General features: G+C 42.8%; 1 protein-coding gene across 1 annotated transcript in view; it reads left to right on the plus strand.

Annotated features, from left to right (window-relative positions):
- jmy (junction mediating and regulatory protein, p53 cofactor) overlaps positions 1–20449 on the plus strand; it is a 109789-nt gene that overhangs the window by 64520 nt on the left and 24820 nt on the right. The window contains exons 3-6 of the mRNA XM_055631636.1: positions 6907–7057; positions 17250–17419; positions 19245–19410; positions 19814–19998. Coding sequence (XP_055487611.1) covers positions 6907–7057; positions 17250–17419; positions 19245–19410; positions 19814–19998 — 672 coding nt within the window. The remainder of the gene's footprint in view (positions 1–6906; positions 7058–17249; positions 17420–19244; positions 19411–19813; positions 19999–20449) is intronic.

A 20449-nucleotide genomic window follows, 5' to 3' on the forward strand; every position in this document is an offset into this window, starting at 1 on the left:
CCCGCTTAAAGGAATTAACCTTGTGAACCTACGCTGCACACCCTCCATAGCAAGAATGTCCTTCTGTAAATTAGGGGACCAAAACTGCACACAATACTCAGTTCAGTTCAGTTTTATTTGTCATATGTAGTATGTAGGAAACCAGCCCTAAGCACGCATGGATGCCCAGTAGAGTCACAGAGCCCAAATTCAAAACATAGAAGGTCAGATTACTTGTAGTGTTTTTCAGCACACATTTGAGAGTGGTTCTTCCCAGGGGATAAAAAACTTCCCCCCCGTAAGCATGTAAAGTGGACTAGTCTCTAGTCAAGGCCTCATTATTTCTTATCTTGTTGTAGATGTGCACATACATTACATTCACTCTGACACCCGTGTCTAGCTTGGCCTTCACAGGTTTGTTATCAATTGTCATCAGAACAGAAGGATCGAGAATCTTACCAGCTGTGTGAAGGAGTGAATGCACAGTTGACTCTTCATATGAGTTAATTGGATCATCCTCGGGGGCAGTCGAGCTGGTCTTGAGAAGCAGGAATTGTTTGGTTTTGTTGCAATAGCTGCAGATTAGACGCTGAACTGGTGGGTCTTTTCCCACGGGCCCTGCAAAAGACAGCGAAATGGTTCATCTTTTTGCAGTAATTGCAAGACTTTCCGTAAGCCGGACAAGCAGCTCGCTCCTTGTTGTGGAAGTAGTTACAATTGGGGCATCTCCGAGGGGGCTCATTGGTGAATCCCCGATTAGCCGGTTGAGAGGGCTCAGTCATAAATCTTCTGTTATCGGCCAGTGTTTGTAGTCTGTTGAAACCCATCAGGTTTATGGTCTTCTTCTCAGATGCAAGCTGTTCGCTTAATGGAGCAACAAACTCAGACATTTGACAGGCATGTATTGCTTGCTCAAGGATTAAATCAGCATTCCGCAGTAACTCAGTCCTGAGCTTCTGATCAGCCATCCCAGATACCATTTTGTCCCATCAGTTCATTCGTCGTGGTTTGGAATCGGCACCTTTGAGCCATGTATTTTATATCACAAATAAATCTCTCTACCGGCTCATCAGAAAGCTGGTGTCTCACAAAGAATTTGGTTCGTTCTAAAATGCGGTTCGATGGTAGGTCACATAGTTCACGGAATTTACGCAGTAAAATATTAGGGTTACGCATGGACTCGGCAGGCACAACTACCTGATCGTTGTCGTCATAGACAGCTGGTGCGTATTCAAACGTCCGAGCTCTCATCATGGCTTCGGGTCCCGCCAGGTTGAGTAAGAGGGAAGCCTTGACAGCGTCTGGTTCATTTTAGGGGACGATATTGATGTAGTGTTCGTAATCAATTTCAAAGAGTCTCCATCTTTCACCGATGTCAGAATCGAAGATAAGCTGTGCAGGCTTTCTCCATGATTGAGCCATAGTGAAGCAAGCAAAAAAACTGTTAAACAGAAATAAAACCCGGTAAACGGACGCAGTGGGTTACTCCAAGCTTAATGACACCATGTAAATAAGCAAACTGCACAATCTGGAGTTCAAGATCATCTTTAATCAGTACCCATATTATAGCAGTACAGCAGGTCGTTAGTTGTTAGTTCATCGTTACTGATTCCAAGACTGACCAGTGTAGGAAATGGGTGTTAGTATGAATCATACAGTAAGGTGGGGTTAGTGATGCTATTCTACTATGATTGGGTCACATGCAATAACCAATCTACAATAAGTTACGGGTTCAACCCTGGCTGGAGTATGTTAATAGTTTATGTATGAATGATTTCAAACAATTATGATTGCAGATTATATTTATATTGAATGTGTTGAATTGTGCTCAAAGAATGGACTCACCAATAACTATTACATATTTTCGTTTAGTTTCGTTTTTAGTTCAGAGATACAGCGCGGAAACAGGCCCTTCGGCCCACCGGGTCAGTGCCGACCAGCGATCCATCCGGCATGTTAACACTATCCTACACCCACTAGGGACAATTTTTACATTTACCAAGCCAATTAACCTTGTAATTACTATGCTTGTATGAATTTGTCTTAAAAAGTGAAGGCTCTAAACACTGAATAACTCATTGACTGTGCCGTCAATGGAATGTGGAATTCTATGACTCAGAGTGCGGTGGAGGCCGGTTCACTGGATACTTTCAAGAGAGAGCTAGATAGGACCCTTGAAGATAGAGGAGTCAGGGGATATGGGGAGAAGGCAGGAACGGGGCACTGATTGTGGATGATCAGCCACTGAATTGCGGTGTTGCTTGAAGGGCCGAAGGTCCCCCACATCGTTCTAAACAGCGAGCAGAGGTCCATTGCCATCAAACACTCATCATATGGTAACCCACTCATTCCTGGGATCATTGTCATAACCTCATCGGGACACTCTCCAGATCCAGAACATCCTTCCTCAATCCCAATGGTGCACAAAGATGAATAAAATGACATATCTATTTATTTAAAAATATGTATTGTGGTTTAACAAGCAAGACCCACCCTGTCTTGTTCTTTCTGATCAACTGAAAAATGTCAATGTGTTATGTCACACTCTCTTTAATTATAATCCTTAGCAAGGTGAGATGATAATTGCTGACTTTGAGATGATAATTGCTGACTGGCCTTGGTTCCTGTCAATATTTTGTACTACCCTGGTGTCTTTGCAATTTTCCTAAATCTAGGTGTGACATTTCCAGCTTTCCGACAATTGAGAGAAGTCTCAAATTGATAGAAATATGAAATATTCTCACCAATTTCATTTTGAAACATAGCCAAATCTAGAGCTTTGTTCAATAAAGAATTGCAGATGCTGGAAAATCGAAGGCAGACAAAATTGCTGGAGAAACTCAGCGGGTGTGGCAGCATCTATGGAGCGAAGGAAATAGGCAACGTTTCGGGCCAAAACCTTTCTTCAGACTAATGCAGGGTGGGGGGAGGGGGGGTGGAGAAGAAAAGGAAAGGAGGAGCCAGAGGGCTGAGGGAGAGCTGAGAAGGGGAGGAGATAGTAAAGGCTACTGGAAATTGGAGAAGTCAATGTTCAGGCCACCGGGATGCAGACTGCCCAAGCGGAATATGAGTTGCTGCTCCTCCAATTTCCAGTGGTGTGTGGGGGAGGGGGTGAGTGTGGAGGTGGGTGTGGGTGGTGTGGGGGGGTGGGGGTGGTGTGGGGGGAGGGGTGGGGGGGGAAGGCTGGTGTGGGGGGGGGGGGTGGGGGTGGTGGGGGGGGGTATGGGTAATGTCGGGGGGTGGGCTGGGGTGGGGGGAGGAGTCAGTGTGGGGGAATGGGGGGGGGTAAAGGGGTGTGTGTGGGGGGAGGGGTAAAGGGGTGTGTGGGGGAGGAGGGTGGAAGGGTGGGTGTGAGGGGGGGGACTCCACCCAGCGGCTTACCCGACTCCACACAGCGGTTTACCTGACTCCACACAGCGGCTTACCCGACTCCACACAGCGGCTTTCCCGACTCCACCCAGCGGCTTTCCCGACTCCACACATCGGCTTTCCCAAATCCACTCTTGCCTACTCAAATCAACACGGCTTATTTACTCAGCCCCGCCTCCGGGGCTTTATTCTCCAGCGTGTGCCGGAAGGGGCGTTACCTTCATGGTGACTGACAGGCGAGAAGACCAATCTGCTGATCTCACGATTTTGTAAACCTTCGAAACTTTTCTCATATTTCACCGATCGGCACAAAACTTGGTGTCTTGGAGCAGAGGAGAACGGGTGAGTAAGGTAGGGGAAATAATCCTAGCGATATAGGGTAGCGTTTTTGCCCAAATTTAATTACAACGCAGACTGGAAGTGGTCAAGATGGGAGTTTTGGTAATAGTATAGATATTAATTCAAAGGTGTTATACATTGTATCTGCCATTCTTTATTCTTGTACAAAATCACCATTGTCAGTATTCAAGAACAGTTTTTCGTACCTTGCAGGGATTTCAGATAAAAGTATATAAAATTATGAGAGGCATAGAATGGGTAGACAGTCAGAAAGAAGCATATTCCCAGGATGGAAATATGAAATATTAGAGGGCAAATCTTAAAGGGCATGTTTTTTTTTAGAGAGGGTGGTGAATGTGTCTGGAACTCGCTGCTAGGGATGGTGGTGGAGACAGATAGGACAGTAGCATTTAAGAGACTTTTGGGTAGGTACATGGATAGGGAGGGAATGGATGTAGATTATAGGCAGATAAGGGTTATTCGATATTCGGCACAGACATTGTCAGCTGACGTTCCTGTGCTGTACTGTCCTATGTTCTAACGCGTATTTTTTTTAAACGTCTTGTTCCTTTTCATACTTTCTTTTTATATCCACTGGATGTTTTGCCACTAGCTGTTCTCTGTATCTCTCCCTCTCAACTTGATTTGCAGTAGTTCTTTCTATTTTTAAATACTTTTTCTCAAATTTTGATTTTTCATTTCACTCTTTGTTTGCTCGTAGCTGATTTTGAAAGAGACATTTTGCCTCTAACAGTAATGAACTGGTTCTGTGTCACATTTAATTATCTTTGCAGCATCGTTCACTGGTCATCTTCTGTCATTTCATTCATCATTTTTTCAGTTTATATGGAACTGTCACATTGAAATCTGGGCCCCAACCTTCACTGTCAAGGTCTTGGTCTTGTCCCAAAATGCAACAAACATGATACTTATCTGAATTACATTTTATTAGCCATGTCTAAACTTTATTAGCACTTCCACGTCAGCTAGCCCACTTGCTCAGCTGATCACGATTCTGTTGTAATTCTGGTTAACCATCTTCACCGTCTACGATACCACGTGTTTCAGTGTCATCTCTAAACTTACAAAATCATGCCTTGCCCATTCTCATCCAAAGATTTGATATAGATGACAAAGAACAATGGGCTCCAATCTGACAAACAGCGTTCCACCCTCACCTTGTGCTTCCCACCATGAAGCCAATTCATTGCACCTTTTCAGATAAGTAGCGTTGTTTCTATTGTGGTTTCCTGCACCTTTAACGCCATCCCCTCGTTCGCATTTATAAAGGAGAATGGAAATTAGGTTCCTTTAAACCCATGTCCCACTTGCTGTCCTTGGCACGCTAATTACGCGACCTCGTAGTCGCGAAGGTTGCACGCGATTTCATGTGCCCACACAGCTGTCTGGAGCGCGTGACGTCATTTGAAGATGGACACAAAATGCAGGAGTAACTCAGCGGGACGGGCAGCATCTCTGGAGAGAAGGAATGGGTGACGTTTCGTGTCAAGACTCTTTTTCAGCCTGAAAGCCCTCCAGCCCCCAATCATCCATTTCTGTCCCCCTCCCTCTCCTGGCTTCATCCACCCTCTACCAATACACTTGCCTTAGCTGGTTTCATCTCTTACTTACCGATTCCCATTATTGCCTTTCTCCTTTTTTTACAAGAAAGGATTGGGATAGGCGTAGTAAGTGGTTCTTGGCACAGAGTGATTAATAATTGCAGTGGTCTTATGAATTCAAGCCAACCACTTGAATTGTTCAGGAGCTAGATTGGTTCTAAGATTAGATTGTGATGATCATTTTAGGTTACTTCTATGACAGGATGAAGTAGATTGGTTGTAAGTCTTTCCTCGTCTATCTTTTTACCTTTGGCCTATTGTTTTGCAAGAGAGCTTAATTTTTTAAGGAAAATATGTTCTGTTTTGCTCTCGCTCTTTATTTATATATGTATATGTATATATGTACACATTTGGACAGGAACATGGAAAGGATAGGTTTATAGGTTTATCCTTAAGGATAAAGGGGAAATCCTTTAAAACCGAGATGAGAAGAACTTTTTTCATGCAGAGAGTGGTGAATCTCTGGAACTCTCTGGCACAGAGGGTAGTTGAGGCCAGTTCATTGGCTATATTTAAGAGGGAGTTAGATGTGGCCCTTGTGGCTAAGGGGATCAGGGAGTATGGAGAGAAGGCAGGTACGTGATACTGAGTTGGATGATCAGCCATGATCATATTGAATGGCGGTGCAGGCTCGAAGGGCCGAATGGCCTACTCCTGCACCTAATTTCTATGTTTCTATGTTTCTAGAGGGATATGGGCCAAATGCAGGTAGGTGGGATTAGTGTAGATGGGACATGTTGGCCGGTTGGATCCATGCTGTAATACTAAATTACTCTATAAGTATATCATTATGTGTGTGTAATCCTAAATATCCTTGTTTTTATCTCTCTCATTCCCCTATCATCAATACCCTTTTCTTTGTTATTTTTCATTATTATTCCTCAAAATGGCTAGGAGGCAAAATAATTGAAACCCAAAGTGCTTGTCATTCATTTTTTCCATGTTGGAGAAACCTACTTCTTACCTTCACTATCTTGCAGTTTGAATATGAATTGGCAGTATTTGGATCAATTAAAGTCAGGTTGGATCTGTAGCCAGTAATCTTCTTGCATATGGCGTACACAGCCTAAAGTTGGAGGTCAACTTGTTCTATTTGATCTATTTGTTTGTGCACGTCACGTTGATTGCATTAGTCGAAACAGGGTGGACCATGTGAAGGTTGTAATCTCCCACCCCCAGCAATCTTTGATTGGAATTTGAATGTTTTCTCACTCATTTTACCTTTCCTATGTAAGCATTGTATAAATCTTGCGTTGGAGTTTAAATACTTCTGTTATATTGTGTAATACATATAATGTGTGATGTTCTTACACTTCTTTATTTCTTAAACCATTTACCACTAGAGTTTTAGATTTTCTGTATATATTTTTTTTAACCTGAAAAGGCTTGCACCTTTTAACTGATGATAGTTTGTGATGAGATCAGTAGGAGGATTATTAACATACATCTGTCCTTCAACTGTAAGGTTTAGAAATATAAATGCAAACGTTCAGGTTTACCAGAATGCTTTTTGAAGCTCCTCCTCTACTGAAATCCTTTCTTGCCACAAATATCTATTTGTCTTTTAAAATAGAAATGTATTTGTTTTATTGTACAGATCTCACTGGAGAATGATTATCTTGGGCCACGCAGAATTGAAAGTTTGAAGAAAGAAGACTCGGATTGGCAAAGAAAAGCCCAAAGAGCTGTGCTGTCTATACAGGATTTGACAGTGAAGTACTTTGAGATCACAGCCAAAGCTCACAAAGGTGGTTAACCTGAATTCACTATTAACTAATCATAGGCCTTGTCCATTAAATGTAGTTAGGAATTTGAAGCGTCCCTTTTAAAGATTTCCTTTAACCTGAAACTGTACACTGTGGACTGCTTGATTGTAATCATATATAGTCTTTTCACTGACTGGATACACAACAAAAAAGCTGTTCTCTCTACCTTGGTTCACGTGACAGTAATAATAAACTAAACTAAAGTTGAATAATAACAGCAAATTTCCGGCAGTTGATATTAGATATGTGGATGCATACAAGGATTTTTAAATATAGGTTTGGTGTCATATTAATCATTAATTTTCAGTGGGGGAAAAAGTTTTTTCTTTGTTTAAATCTGTGCTGATTAAGGTAAAAATGTAAGTGTTCACTATCCCATAGTTTCCTATAGCCAATGCAGGATATAAATATATATTTGCCAGACAGGTCGCAGGACAGAGTGATACAATGTGGAAACAAGCCCAACTTGCCCGCACCAGCCAACAATGTCCCAGCTACACTAGTCCCACTTGCCTGCGCTTGGTCCATATCCCTCCAAACCTGTCCTATCCATGTGCCTGTCTAACTGTTTTTTAAATGATGGGATAGTCCCAGCCTCAACTACCTCTCATGGCAGCTTGTTCCCAGCACCCTTTAGGAAAAAGTTACCCCACGGATTCCTATTAAATTTTTTCCCCTTCACCTTGAACCTATGTCCTTTGGTCCTCGATTCCCCTACTTTGGGCAAGAGACTCCGTGCATCTACCCGATCTATTCCTCTCATGATGTGGTACATCTCTATAAGACTCCCCCTCATCCTCCTGCGCTCCATGAAATAGAGACCCAGCCTACTCAGCCTCTCCCTATAGCTCACACCCTCTAATCCTGGCAACGTCCTCGTAAATCTTTTCTGAACTCTTTCAAGCTTGACAATATCTTCCCTATAACATGGTGCCCAGAACTGAACACAATATTCTAAATGCAGTTTCACCAACATCTTATACAACTGCAACACGACCTCCCAACTTCTATACTTAATACTGTGACTGATGAAGGCCAAAGTGCCAAAAGCCTTTTTGACCACCTTATCTACCTGCGACTTGACCTTCAAGGAACCATGCACCTACACTCCTAGATCTCGCTGCTCGACAACACAACCCAGAGGCCTACCATTTACTGTGTAGGTCCTGCCGTTGTTCAATGTCCCAAAGTGCAACACCTCACACTTCTCGGTATTAAATTCCATCAACCATTCCTCCGCCCACCTGGCTAATCGATCCAGATCCTGCTGCAATCTTTCACAACCATCTTCACGATCTGCAAAACCACTCACTTTTGTATCATCAGCAAACTTGCTAATCTTGCCCTGTATATCCTTATCCAAATCATTGATGTAGATGACAAACAGTAACGGGCCCAGAACCGAGCCCTGAGGCACACCACTAGTCACAGGTCTCCAGTCCAAGAAGCAACCTTCCACCATCACCCTCTGCTTCCTTCCATGGAGCCAATTTGCTATCCATTCTGCTATTTCTCCTTGGTTCCCATGCGATCTAATCTTCCAGAGCAGCCCACCAAGTGGAACCTTGCTGAATGCCCGACTGAAATCCAAGTACACAACATCTACAGCTCTGCCCTCATCGACGCTTTAGGCCACGTCTTCAAAAAAATCAATCAGATTTTGTGAGACACGACCTCCCACGAACACAACCATGCTGTCTATCCCTAATCAGCCTTTGGCCATACAAATGACTGTATAACCCATCCCTCAGAATTCTCTCTAGTAACTTTCCAACTACAGATGTTAAGCTCACCGTCCTATGGTTCCCAGCATTTTCCCTGCAGCCCTTCTTGAAAAGAGGCACAACATTTGCCACACTCCAGTCTTCCGGCACCTCTTCTGTATTGAAGGACAACTCGTAAATTTCAACCTGGGCTTCCTCAATTTCCTCTCTAGTTTCCCGCAATGTCCTCCGATATATCTGATCAGGCCCTGATCTACCTTCATACACGACAGGTATTTGGAAGTTAAGTTTTAACCTACTGCAGTGCTTCTGAAGTATCAACAATATCACACTATCCATTTTCTCTCACATCAACCATGCTTACTTTTTGGAAATAAAAGACTAGTCTCTTCAGCTCAAGCTTGGTTTGAACTTTCTAATATATTTATAGTGTCTGCATAGTTGCCTTGCTAGCCAAACCAAAATGCTTGTCTGTTTTGTCTGTAATTTTATTGGGTCAAATCTATTTGCCCGTTCTAATGGAACTCATGCAAATCTCATGTTGGAGCACCATTCTCGATCTAAGTTGCCAGTTGTGTTTTCCACTGCTCGTTGCCCCTCTGCTAATGCAGTGGCACCACAATCTACTCAGGCTGGGAAATCTGTCGCTGTCCCTGCACAGAGTTAAACTAGCGCAAGCACACCAGTCCCCATTCAAATGAAGGAGAGAAATTGGCTCCCAGGAGAAAGATAACATTTTACTGTTTTATTAATTTTATTGATCTTAAAATGTTTCTCTAGTGTGTATGTACGCTTTCAATCATTTCATAGAAAATTGTTAAAATTCAGAGTTGTTTTTTAAGTATGTTCATAATTTTTTAACTTTTTAAAATTTCCCATCAAATTAACAGATTTAATATTTGAGATTCTGGGAAGTGTGATAGGTGTCAGGGGCGGCTCAGTTGTCAAAATGTTTTTTTTAGTTCAACTGGCTGTTTGTGCTGAGACCATCGTACTGGAGTGCTGGGAACTGATTCCTACCGGAAAACTGTTGGTGCCAAAGTCCAGCTAATGGACATACAAGCAATTTCAAAGCAGTGGTAGAATATGCCCCATTATTTTATTTTCTCAGACATAATAAAATTTCAATCTGTCAACCCCATCTATGCCTCTCATAATGTTATATACTTCTATCAAGTCTCCCCTCAACCTCCAGAGGGGTTCCAGAGACAATCAAATTCAGGCAGCATTCTGATAAACCTCCTCTGCACCCTCTCCGCGCCCGCGGGCAGGAGCAGCTGGAGTGCTGCCTGTCCTGGGACCCACGGTGTCCCTCGCCAGCGGGTAGACAGGGGTGCTCGGAGCTGCTCACCGCCCAAATCTCCCTCCCCCCCCCCCCCCATTTCCCTCGACCTCCTCCCCTCACTCCCTTTCCCTGCCCCAGTACCTACTCAGGTCATAGAGCAAGGTCAGGGCCAGAAACACCGGCCTGGTTCCCATACTCGACCCAGCCCTGGCTGTAGGCGGCCGAAGCACTTGCGGACCTGGGCCTTGACGGAGCAGGGCTTGCTGTGCCGGGGGTGTGGTGAGGGTGGCAGGCGGCCACGCCAGAGCTGCCTGCAGAGCAGGAAGCGGAGGCTGTGCTGCAGGATGGCGGCGGCCCCCGAGGCGCTGGTACACCTTGACCCAGGCCCCGGGCTTGGCATGACACCAGCCCTCAGCTCAGCTGCCGCCTGGGCTCCAGTCCAGGCCCGACTTCATCTCCGGGCTGGTCCCTGACCCTGGACCCAGGCTTGTCCTTGGTTCCAGCCCAAGCCCAGTCCCCGGGCTCGGCCCGCGGCACCACACTCCCCACCAGGTACTGGGCCGTGGCGCCACTCCTTCACCATGGCGATCTCCAGCCGATTGACAGCAGTTGCGGCCAATCAGTGCGGCGATGTTGCCAGGAAGGAGCATCGCCATCCCGGCGACGCCCCTTCCTGTCTGACAGGAGAAGAGACCAATCTGGGTGGTGGCGACTAACTGCAATGTGAACATGCGTTGTTTTTACGATTTTTAAACCTTAATAACTTTTACAATTTTCCATCTATCGGAACGAAACTTGCTGCACTCGCAGCACAGGAGAAAGCTGAGTAAGCTGGCAAAAAATCGTAGTGCTATCGCGTACCGTTTTTGCACAAACCACGCAAACCGGAAGAGCACATGATTCGAGTTTTCGTTATGTATAGATAGATTTGGACAGGTGCATAGATAGGAAAGATAAGGAGGGATACGGGCCAAATGCAGGCAGGTGGGACAAGCGTAGATGGGGGCAGCTGATCTATATCCCGCTGTATCTTCTGACAGCCTTCCTCACTTTTTGCAACTCCTCTAATTTTGGTGTGGTCAGCAAACGTACTCACCAACCCATCGACATTTATGTTCCAGTCATATACATACATCACAAACAGGGAGGGGGACTGAGGGGAATCAGCCACCAGGACATAGCCAGCCTTCCTGATGAGCTTGTTAATCCTATTGGCATCCACAGACTTCGCCCTGCTGCCCCAGCACTCGACAGCAAAAAAGATAGCACTTGCCACCTCGGATTGGTAGAACATCTGCAGCATCTTACTGCAGATGTTGACGGAGCAGAGCCTTCTCAAAAAGTACAGCCACCTCTGTCCCTTCTTGCACAGGGCCTCGGCGTTCCTGGACCAGTCCCGCTTACTGTCCAGGTAAACTCCAAGGTAATTGTACTCCTTGGTAAACTGCATAGCCACACAATTGATGGAGACAAGGATGTTCCTCTCCTCCTAAAGTCCACCACTAACTCCGTAGTCTTGTTTTATCCGAGCAATGGTGAGGTGTTGCCCTTTGCGAGGTCAAAAGGAAGAGAAAAAATATACAATCAATGGCAAGACCCTTAACAGCATTGACGCACAGAGAGATCTTGGAATCCAAGTCCATAACTCCCTGAAAATGGCAATACAAGTAGGGCGGTACAGTGGTAGAGTTGCTGCCTTGCAGCGCCAGAGCCCCGGGTTTGATCCTGAACTACGGGTGTTGTCTATATGGAGTTTGTGTGTTCTCCCTGTGAATGCATAGGTTTTCTCCAGGTGCTCCAGTTTCCTCCCATATTGCAAAGACTTGCAGGTTTGTAGGTTAATTGGCTTCTGTAAATTCTCTTTAGTGTGTACATTGCGAAACTGTGACTACATTGATTAACAGCACATGCATGTCTAGATCAAATAGGTGATTTGGGTCATCCTAAGGTAATTGCTTTTTGAACATGGATGAAGGAAACTCGGTAGTCATTATCTTTTTAGACCAGAAGCTTTTACTTATTTTCTGTGGGACTTGCTAGTTAAGAAAGCTTTTATTGCTCTTTTTAAATCCCCTTGATCAGATAGCACGTTGCCTTCTTGAATTTCAGTTTTCCATCTTATCAGCTGCTTCATCAATGACTGTTCTGTGCTCGAACAGTGAACTATGTTTGAAAACTATGCTTGTGGATCCTGGTGAAAGACTGTGCATTGATGAGCACGGTAAGAGTTGGACGACATCCTGTTTTGCACAAAGATTGTGGGCTGAAGGGCATGTTCTATGCTCTAACAATGAACTAGCTCTCTTGATCTGATGGAAAAAAAGGTCATCGATGAAGTAGAAGGTAGACAAAAATGCTGGAGAAACTCAGCGGGTGAGGCAGCATCTATGGAACAAAGGAATGGGCGACGTTTCGGGTCGCGACCCTTCTTCAGACACTTTACATTTCAGTCTACTCTACTGTGAAATCTCCTCATGTATGCCTACTTTGAAGAAGTTCTCCTCCTCTCTCCGATCTTAAACAACTCATCAATGAAGCAGCTGATTACGGTTAGGCTTACAATGTTGCCTTGATTCCTGAGACAATTTAGTCCGAGAAGATAAACCTTCAACACCCACAATCACCTTCTTTACAGCAAGGAATAATATCAATCAGTGGAGATTATTCTCCTCAATATCCATTAAATTTAGTGATTATGGGTCTTAATGTTCATTGCAAGAGGATTTGAGTTTAGGAGCAAGGAGGTCCTACTGCAGTTGAACAGGGCCCTGCACGAAAAATGGTCCCCATGTTGGGGGAAATCCAGAACCAGAGGTCACAGTTACAAGCATAAGGGGCAGGCCATTTAGGACTGAGATGAGGAAAAACGTTTTCAGCCAGAGAGTTTTGAATCTGTGGAATTCTCTGCCACAGCAGGAGGCCAGTTCAGTGGAGGCCAATTCACTGGATGGGATATGGGGAAAAAGCAGGACTGGGGTACTGATTTTGGATGATCAACCATGATCATATTGAATGGCGGTGCTGACTCAAAGGGCCAAATGGCCTATTCCTATGCCTATTTTCTATGTTTCAATGTTAAACTTTTTGTTACAGTTCTCAGTCATTTTGGTCTATGTTTGAAAACTATGTTTGTGGATCCTGGTGAAAGACAGACTGTGCATTGATGAGCACAGTAATTGCTGCTTGACAGGACTATTGATGACATTTTCTATCTTGTTGTGATTATGAGTAGTCTGAAGTGATTCAAATTAGCCAGATTGGATTTTCTGTTCTTTTTGTGAATGGGACAAACCTAAGCAGATGACATTATTGTAACTGTATTGAAACAAAGAGGCTTGATGTTTTCTGAAATGCAGTCTAGTAGATTTAGCTGGGATATTGTCTGCTCTCAGATGATTTTTGCTATCATTGAAATATTCTGAAATTGCTCTCTGATCACAAAGTCTTCTCGTGATAGCTGGGAGGTATCATCTATACATTAAGTGGTTCGGTCTCATCTTTAGCAGTCACATGCTGGGCTCTACCAATATTGTGAATGGGGATTTTCTTGTGGAACTCTTCCTCCATTATCTGTTTAGCTATCCACCATTGTTTCCAATTGTAGGTGGCAGGATCAGATTTGATATTTAGTTATGTAGTCACTGAGCTCTTCACTTGCTTCTTGCTATTACTGTTTAATACACATGTCCAAACTAGGGACTGCTTAATATTTATAGTGAATATTTTAGTCTTTTATATTAATGGTAATATATTGAGTTAACTGTAGAATTGGTTGGATTGGCAAAGGGGAAAGATAATTGTTAGTGGCATTGTGTTTGTTCAACAACCTGCCTGTAGTGATATACCAAAGTGTTAACACTATTGGTTAATATTATTTTCCTAAATGATATCCCAATTTGTGGCTGCTATGAATATTTGACAAAGAATTAGAACTATTGACAACACTATAGAGCTTCAGGTGCTCTGGAAACACTTTGGAGATTGACCCTTCCACTGACAGATAGTGCTTAAAATGTTTTACGAATGATTATATATCCTTCAGCAAAAGGTATAAGTTTAGGTGAAAATTGAAAACAAAAGTTGTGTATTTTGGTGTACAAAGGAACACAGCGTTGTGTTAGGAAGACGTAACAGGGCTGTGAGGTGCATTTATAGCACCGTTGATCATAAGGTGGATAACTCCGCTTAATCCTTGTACAAACATTTGGTCAACCTTTAGATAGAATACTATGTCCAGCTTTTTTAAGCATGTGATGAATGTTAGTTAGATTTTGAAAAGGATACAGTTTGAAGCATCCTGGTTACAAAAATAAGCTGAGGGAACTAGGAGTTTGCACTTCAGAGTTCAGAGGTTTAGTAGATGAAGAAGGGAATAGATTGCGTTACAGTAAAAAGTAATTTTCAATTTTTTAGGTTTCATAGGGCCATATCTGGTGTAGATTTCAGGAGATGGTTTCTCAGTGGAACTCTGGAATAAGCACCCGGCTTGTGCAGATGTTGCAGATTCAGTTTTTACAACTGAGTGCTGGTCTATTCCCAGCTAAGACAAATGTCATGTAAAAGGTAGGAATCCCAACCACAATAATACTTTATTAGCCAAGTATGTTTTGCAACATATGAGGAATTTAATTTGCCAAGTCAGTCATACAAATAAAATACAACGGAACACACAAAATACATTTTAACATAAACATCCACCACAGTGACTCCTCCACATTCCTCACTGTGATGGAAGGCAAACAAAAAAATCTCTTCCCTTCTTTCCCCTCCCACGGTCGGGGGCCTCGAACCCTGCATTGACGGGACGATCTTGACTCCCGTAGCCGGCGGCGTTTTGGCCCTCCGCATCGGGGCGATCAGCTCCTGCATCGAGGAATGTCAGCTCCCCGCGCCGGCGATCGAACCCCGCGTCGGGGCTGGTCGAGCCCCTGTGTCATTGGAGCTCCCGTCTAGCCACTCCCGAGACTGAGAGTACCCGATGTAAAGTCCGCAGGAAGCGGTCGGAGCGATCTCAGGCAGGGATCGACTCCGATGTTAAGTCCACGCCCCGCAGTAGGGCCCAAAGTCAGTCCGAGGAGGCCTCCAGCTCCATCGATGGTGGGCCGCAGAGTGACCGGAGATGCTATCCGGAAACAAATTGCATCTCCGGAAAAGTAAGAAACTGAAAAAAAGTTTCCCCAGATCCTCTCCCCCTCCCCCCACATAAAACAAACCAGAGAACATTTACACAGACTTTTAACACACACTAAAAATTAAAAAAAAAAAGATAAAACAGACAGACTGTTGGCGGGGCTGCCAATCGTGCAGCTCCCCTGAATAAATATTAGGACAAAACAGTCTACTTCAATCACATCACATCCATTTCCTCCAGCACTGTGAATGCAGCTATTACTATCTTTAAAATGCACCAGCATAGCTGCTCAAAGCTGCTGCAAAATCCGTGACTTCTGCTATCAAGTGTAGCTGATGTATGCAAACACCACCATCTGAAGATCTCCTCCAAGTCACCATTTCTAGTTTGGAAATATGTCACTGTTCTCTGGGTCCAGCACAGAGTGAGCACCTTCACAATCGTGAAAACTGAAAAACGACAGGAGCAGAATTAGCCCATTAAGTCTACTCTGCCACCCAATCATGGCTGATCTATCTCTCCCTCCTAACCCCCTTCTCTTGCCTTCACCCCATAACCGTTGACACCTGTACAAATCAAGAATCTATCTATCCCTGCCTTTAAAAAGAGATTATGGCCTGATGTAAAGCAAAGTGCAAGCTGGTCTTCCAGAGAAAGGCATGGCTGCCGCATTACAGCAATTAATTATTTTAATACAATGGATTTGAAGGAGAATAAAAATGAGTTTTTCAGAACAATTATTTCCTCCAATAATTGAAAAAAGCAATTTATAACTATGATGGTCTCAAAAAACATCCAAAATCCCTGTATTGTTTTTTAATGCTTTGAAGTTTTAGTTATGCAGAGAAATTTGCATCCACCTTGACAATATAGTGCGTCCTTTTCTGTATTCTTTGAGTGACTAGAACTGGATTGAGAGACTGTTGGCGGAGTAAAATTTGAGATTTTTTCATATTCACCTGAACTGGCAGATAGGCACGTTGAATGTTTTATTTGAATAAATATGTCTAATCCAGTCATAATTTCTCAGTACTGTTAGTTTAGAAGCTTAACCACTACACTGCCATTTGTCTATGAATTGATATAACGGAAACATAGAAAATAGGTGCAGGAGTAGGCCATTCGGCCCTTCGAGCCTGCACCGCCATTCAATATGATCATGGCTGATCATCCAACTCAGTATCCTGTACCTGCCTTCTCTCCATACCCTCTGATACCTTTAGCCACAAGGGCCACATCTAACTCCCTCTTAAATATAGCCAATGAACTGGCCTCAACTACCTTCTGTGGCAGAGAATACTGTGGAAGTACACATAGAGAAGTTTACATAAAGAATTCGACAGACTAAATAGTGCAGAACAAAGCACCAAGGTCAGGGATGTCTTCCTACATTCAGAACAAAAGTTCAAATATATTGTTCTTGCACCAATGGAAAACCAAATCATAAGCTAAAATCGCAAATTGGATTATAGAAATGACGGAGACCTTAAACGTGGAAAGAATCAGATTTTCCCTGTTGGACAAACAGGAATTATTCGTTGGGACATGGTCTCCTTTTATTGATTACTTAAAGGGTCAGAATAGTTCAGCACAGGAACCTGACTAGCACTCGGGCTAAAGAATGGATGAAATGCTATACTCTGAAATGTACGAACATATCTCGAACGATGTTTTTTATTTTAATAAATTTTTCCATTCTTCTTTAACTATCTTTTTCCTTTTTTTTTAATTTTTTGTTTTTTTTGTTTTTTTTTTTTTCTTTTCTATCTTTTTTTTCTTTACTTCATCTATCTCTTTAGTTCTATCTAGTTTAAAAAAAAAAAAAAAAAATTAAAAAAAATAAAATTTAAAAAAAAATCGCAAATTGCAATGTGCACGAAAAGTAGACTCACAGCTAAGGTGGTAGTGACAAAGAGGGAATGATTTAAGAAGTAATTGCATGCCAGGGTTGGGAAGTTCAAACATTTGTTAAATAGGTTAGCCAAAATGAGCCCGAGTTCTTTGAGAATCTAAATGCTATTGATTTTCTTTTAGCTGTATATGATCGGATGCGTGCTGACCAGAAGAAATGCGGGAAAGCAGCCTGGGCCATAGCAGTGGGCAGAATGGAAAAGCTTCAATATGCGGTCGCAAAGGAAACCCTGCAGCTTATGCGAGCCAAAGAGATTTGTTTGGAGCAGAAAAAGCGGACACTTAAGGATGAAGTATGTTTGTACCATAATAACAGTGAAGAAGATAAAAGTAAATGCATATTGCAAATGAAATGTATGCGGGGGGAGTGAGTGTGGGAGTGGGAGGGGGGGGGGAGATATTTTCTTGGGATCTGTAGAAAAGTATGCTGCAATTATAAACTGTAGAACCATCATTTTGTCATTTCAAATTTGGAACTCTGTTACACTTAAAATGCCAAGCGGTATGAAGTGTGTAATATAAAAGACACGGCATGAATCGGGCATGAAAGCAAAGATGTGATCTTGGTGAGAAGCATTATTCTTTGTTGATTTAAATCAACTATATCTGATCAGTGAGGAAACATACCAATATCTGATCAGTAAGGGAACATACCAATCTCTGATTAATAGAGGGAAAAACAACGTTTATAACTCTCAGTTTTAAATTTGACGTGGAAGTAATTTTACTTGAATGTACATTGTTATATTCAACCATGATTGTTAACACATGTAATTGACATGTTCAACACTTACTCATTCTCAACATGTTGGTAATGGTTTAAATTAAGAACATAGACCATAAAACATAGAAAATTACAGAGCAGGAACCGGTCGTTTGGCCTATAATGTCTGTGCCAAGTTAAACTAATCTCATCACATGATACACGCCACTCCATTCTCTGCATATCCATGTGCCTATCCAAAAGCCTCTTAAACACCACCATAGTATCTGCCTCCACCACTGTCCTAGGCAGCACATTCCAGGCACCCACCACCTTCTGTGTAAAATAAAAAACTTAATCCACGCATCTTTAAACTATGCCCCTCTCATCTTGAAGCTGTGCACTTTCCTCTTTGACATTTCTGCCCTGGCAAAATGTTCTGACTGTCTACCCTAACTATGCCTCCCATAATTTTATATATTTCTACCACGTCCCCTCTCAGCCTCCAAAGCTCCAGAGAAAATAATCTGTTTGTCCAACTTCTTTCTATAGCTCATACCCTCTCATCCAGGCAGCATTCCGTACCCTTTCCAAAGCCTCCACGTTCTTCCTATAATGGAACAACTAGAACTGTACGCGCAAGTACTGTAAAGCTGCATCATGTTTTCCTCACTCTTGTACTCAATGTCCCAACCATTGAAAGCACACCATATGCCTTTTTTACCACTCTATCTACTTGTGTTGCCACTTTCAGTGAGCTATGGACCTAAACCCCGAGATCCCTCTGTGCGTTAATGCTATTAAGGGTATTTGCCCCTTTGATTCAATTGGTTATTTTTGTTTATTTTTTAACAATCAGAATTCTGTCCTTGGACATAGAAGGGTCCATTTGGACTCTCATAGTCTTATTTGTTTTATTTTTAATTGACTAGCAGAGATGATTAACTGTGATGCATCACAGTTACAAATGACTGAATAAATGATTGAAAGATACAGCACGGAAATGGACCCTTTGGCCCATCAAGTCCACCCTGACCATCGATCATTCGTTCACACCAGTTCTATGTCATCCCGTTTTCTCATCCACTCCCTGCACTCTAGGGGCAATTTACAGAGGCCATTTAACCTACAAATCCATACTTCTTTGGGATGTTGGAAGAAGCCGGAGCACCCAGAGGAAACCCATGTAGTCACAGAGAGAACATGAAAACTCTTCACGGACAGCACCTGAGGTCAGAATTAAACCCAGGTCTCTGGCACTGTGAAGCCATAGCTCCACCAGCTACGCCACTGTGCGGCCAAAATCGTGGACAGACATTTGTGCCCCTCATCCCACTGTAGGTTTCCAAACATTGTGTCTAAAAAAAAGTACAATTTATACTTCCTGCCTGATTACTATTTATGTTTTATTACAGATGCAGAGCCTTCAGAATAGCACCGATGCCATTGCATGGCTGGATCGGCTAGAGGCTGACTATTACGATATACAGCTTCAGTTGTATGAGGTGCAGTTCGAGATCCTGAAATGTGAGGAACTATTGATAACAGCACAACTTGAAAGCATTAAGAGGCTCATTACAGGTGCGTTGATAAATCAATGTAATCCAGTTTTGGTCAGTTGAAGCAAAATTATCATACCGGTTGGAAGCCATTGAGATGCAATGTTTCCTTTATTCTATAGTTCATGTATTATCACATGTACCAAAGCACCCTGAGATTTTTGTTTTGCATTCGGATCAGTTAAATTATTGTCATACATAAGTACAACAATGCAATGAAACAGCTCACTGAGTCTGAATGCAAATGTATGGAGTTTGCATGTTCTCCCTGTGACCGCGTGGATTTTTTGAGCACTGTGGTCATTTTGAATAAGAGAAAAATAGTACCTGTTAATTTTCCTTCAATGTTCAAGTAGTCTCATCACAGGTTGGAAAAAGTAAATTGTTTTAATGGTTTGATCTGTGGTATTTGTTTTCTTTAACAGAGAAACGAGAAGAAGTTGTTTACTATGACACCTACGAAAGCATGGAAGCCATGAAATCAACAGACATGGCTTCGTCAGTGCTCCCACAGAAAGTGGAGCTGGTGAAACTGCAGCAGAAGGTGCGTCAGCTTGAGGCTAGACGTAGTCGCATTTCAGCCAAGAAAGCCTACCTCAGAAACAAAAAGGTAAATATATCGTCTTAACCAACAGTAGCTTCTTTCATTATTTTTGAACAGTCCGTGTTTAATTTATTAAATGTAGATGTAAACCGCAAAAATTAGTTTGTATTTAAGATTTAGCTTGTGACCACCAATATATTGCTTTGTTACATTTTCCAAATGTAATTTTGCACTTTTGGATTTAAATTGTCTTGATTATTGTACTGCGCTGTTGCTGTTTAAGTTTAGTTAAATTTAGAGATACATCACGGAAACGAGCCCTGTGGCCCACCGAGTCCGCGTCCACCAGCGATCCCCGCACATTAACACTATTCTACAAAAACTATGGACAATTTTCAGTTGTTTCTCCGTCATTTTTGTCTACCTTCGCTGAGTTTCTCCAGCATTTTTGTCGACCTTCCAGTTGTACCAAGTCAATTAACCTACAATGGTGTACGTCTTTAGAGTGTGAGAAGAA

This window comes from Leucoraja erinacea, chromosome 3 (assembly GCF_028641065.1).
Source record: "Leucoraja erinacea ecotype New England chromosome 3, Leri_hhj_1, whole genome shotgun sequence".
Lineage (NCBI taxonomy): Eukaryota > Metazoa > Chordata > Chondrichthyes > Rajiformes > Rajidae > Leucoraja > Leucoraja erinaceus.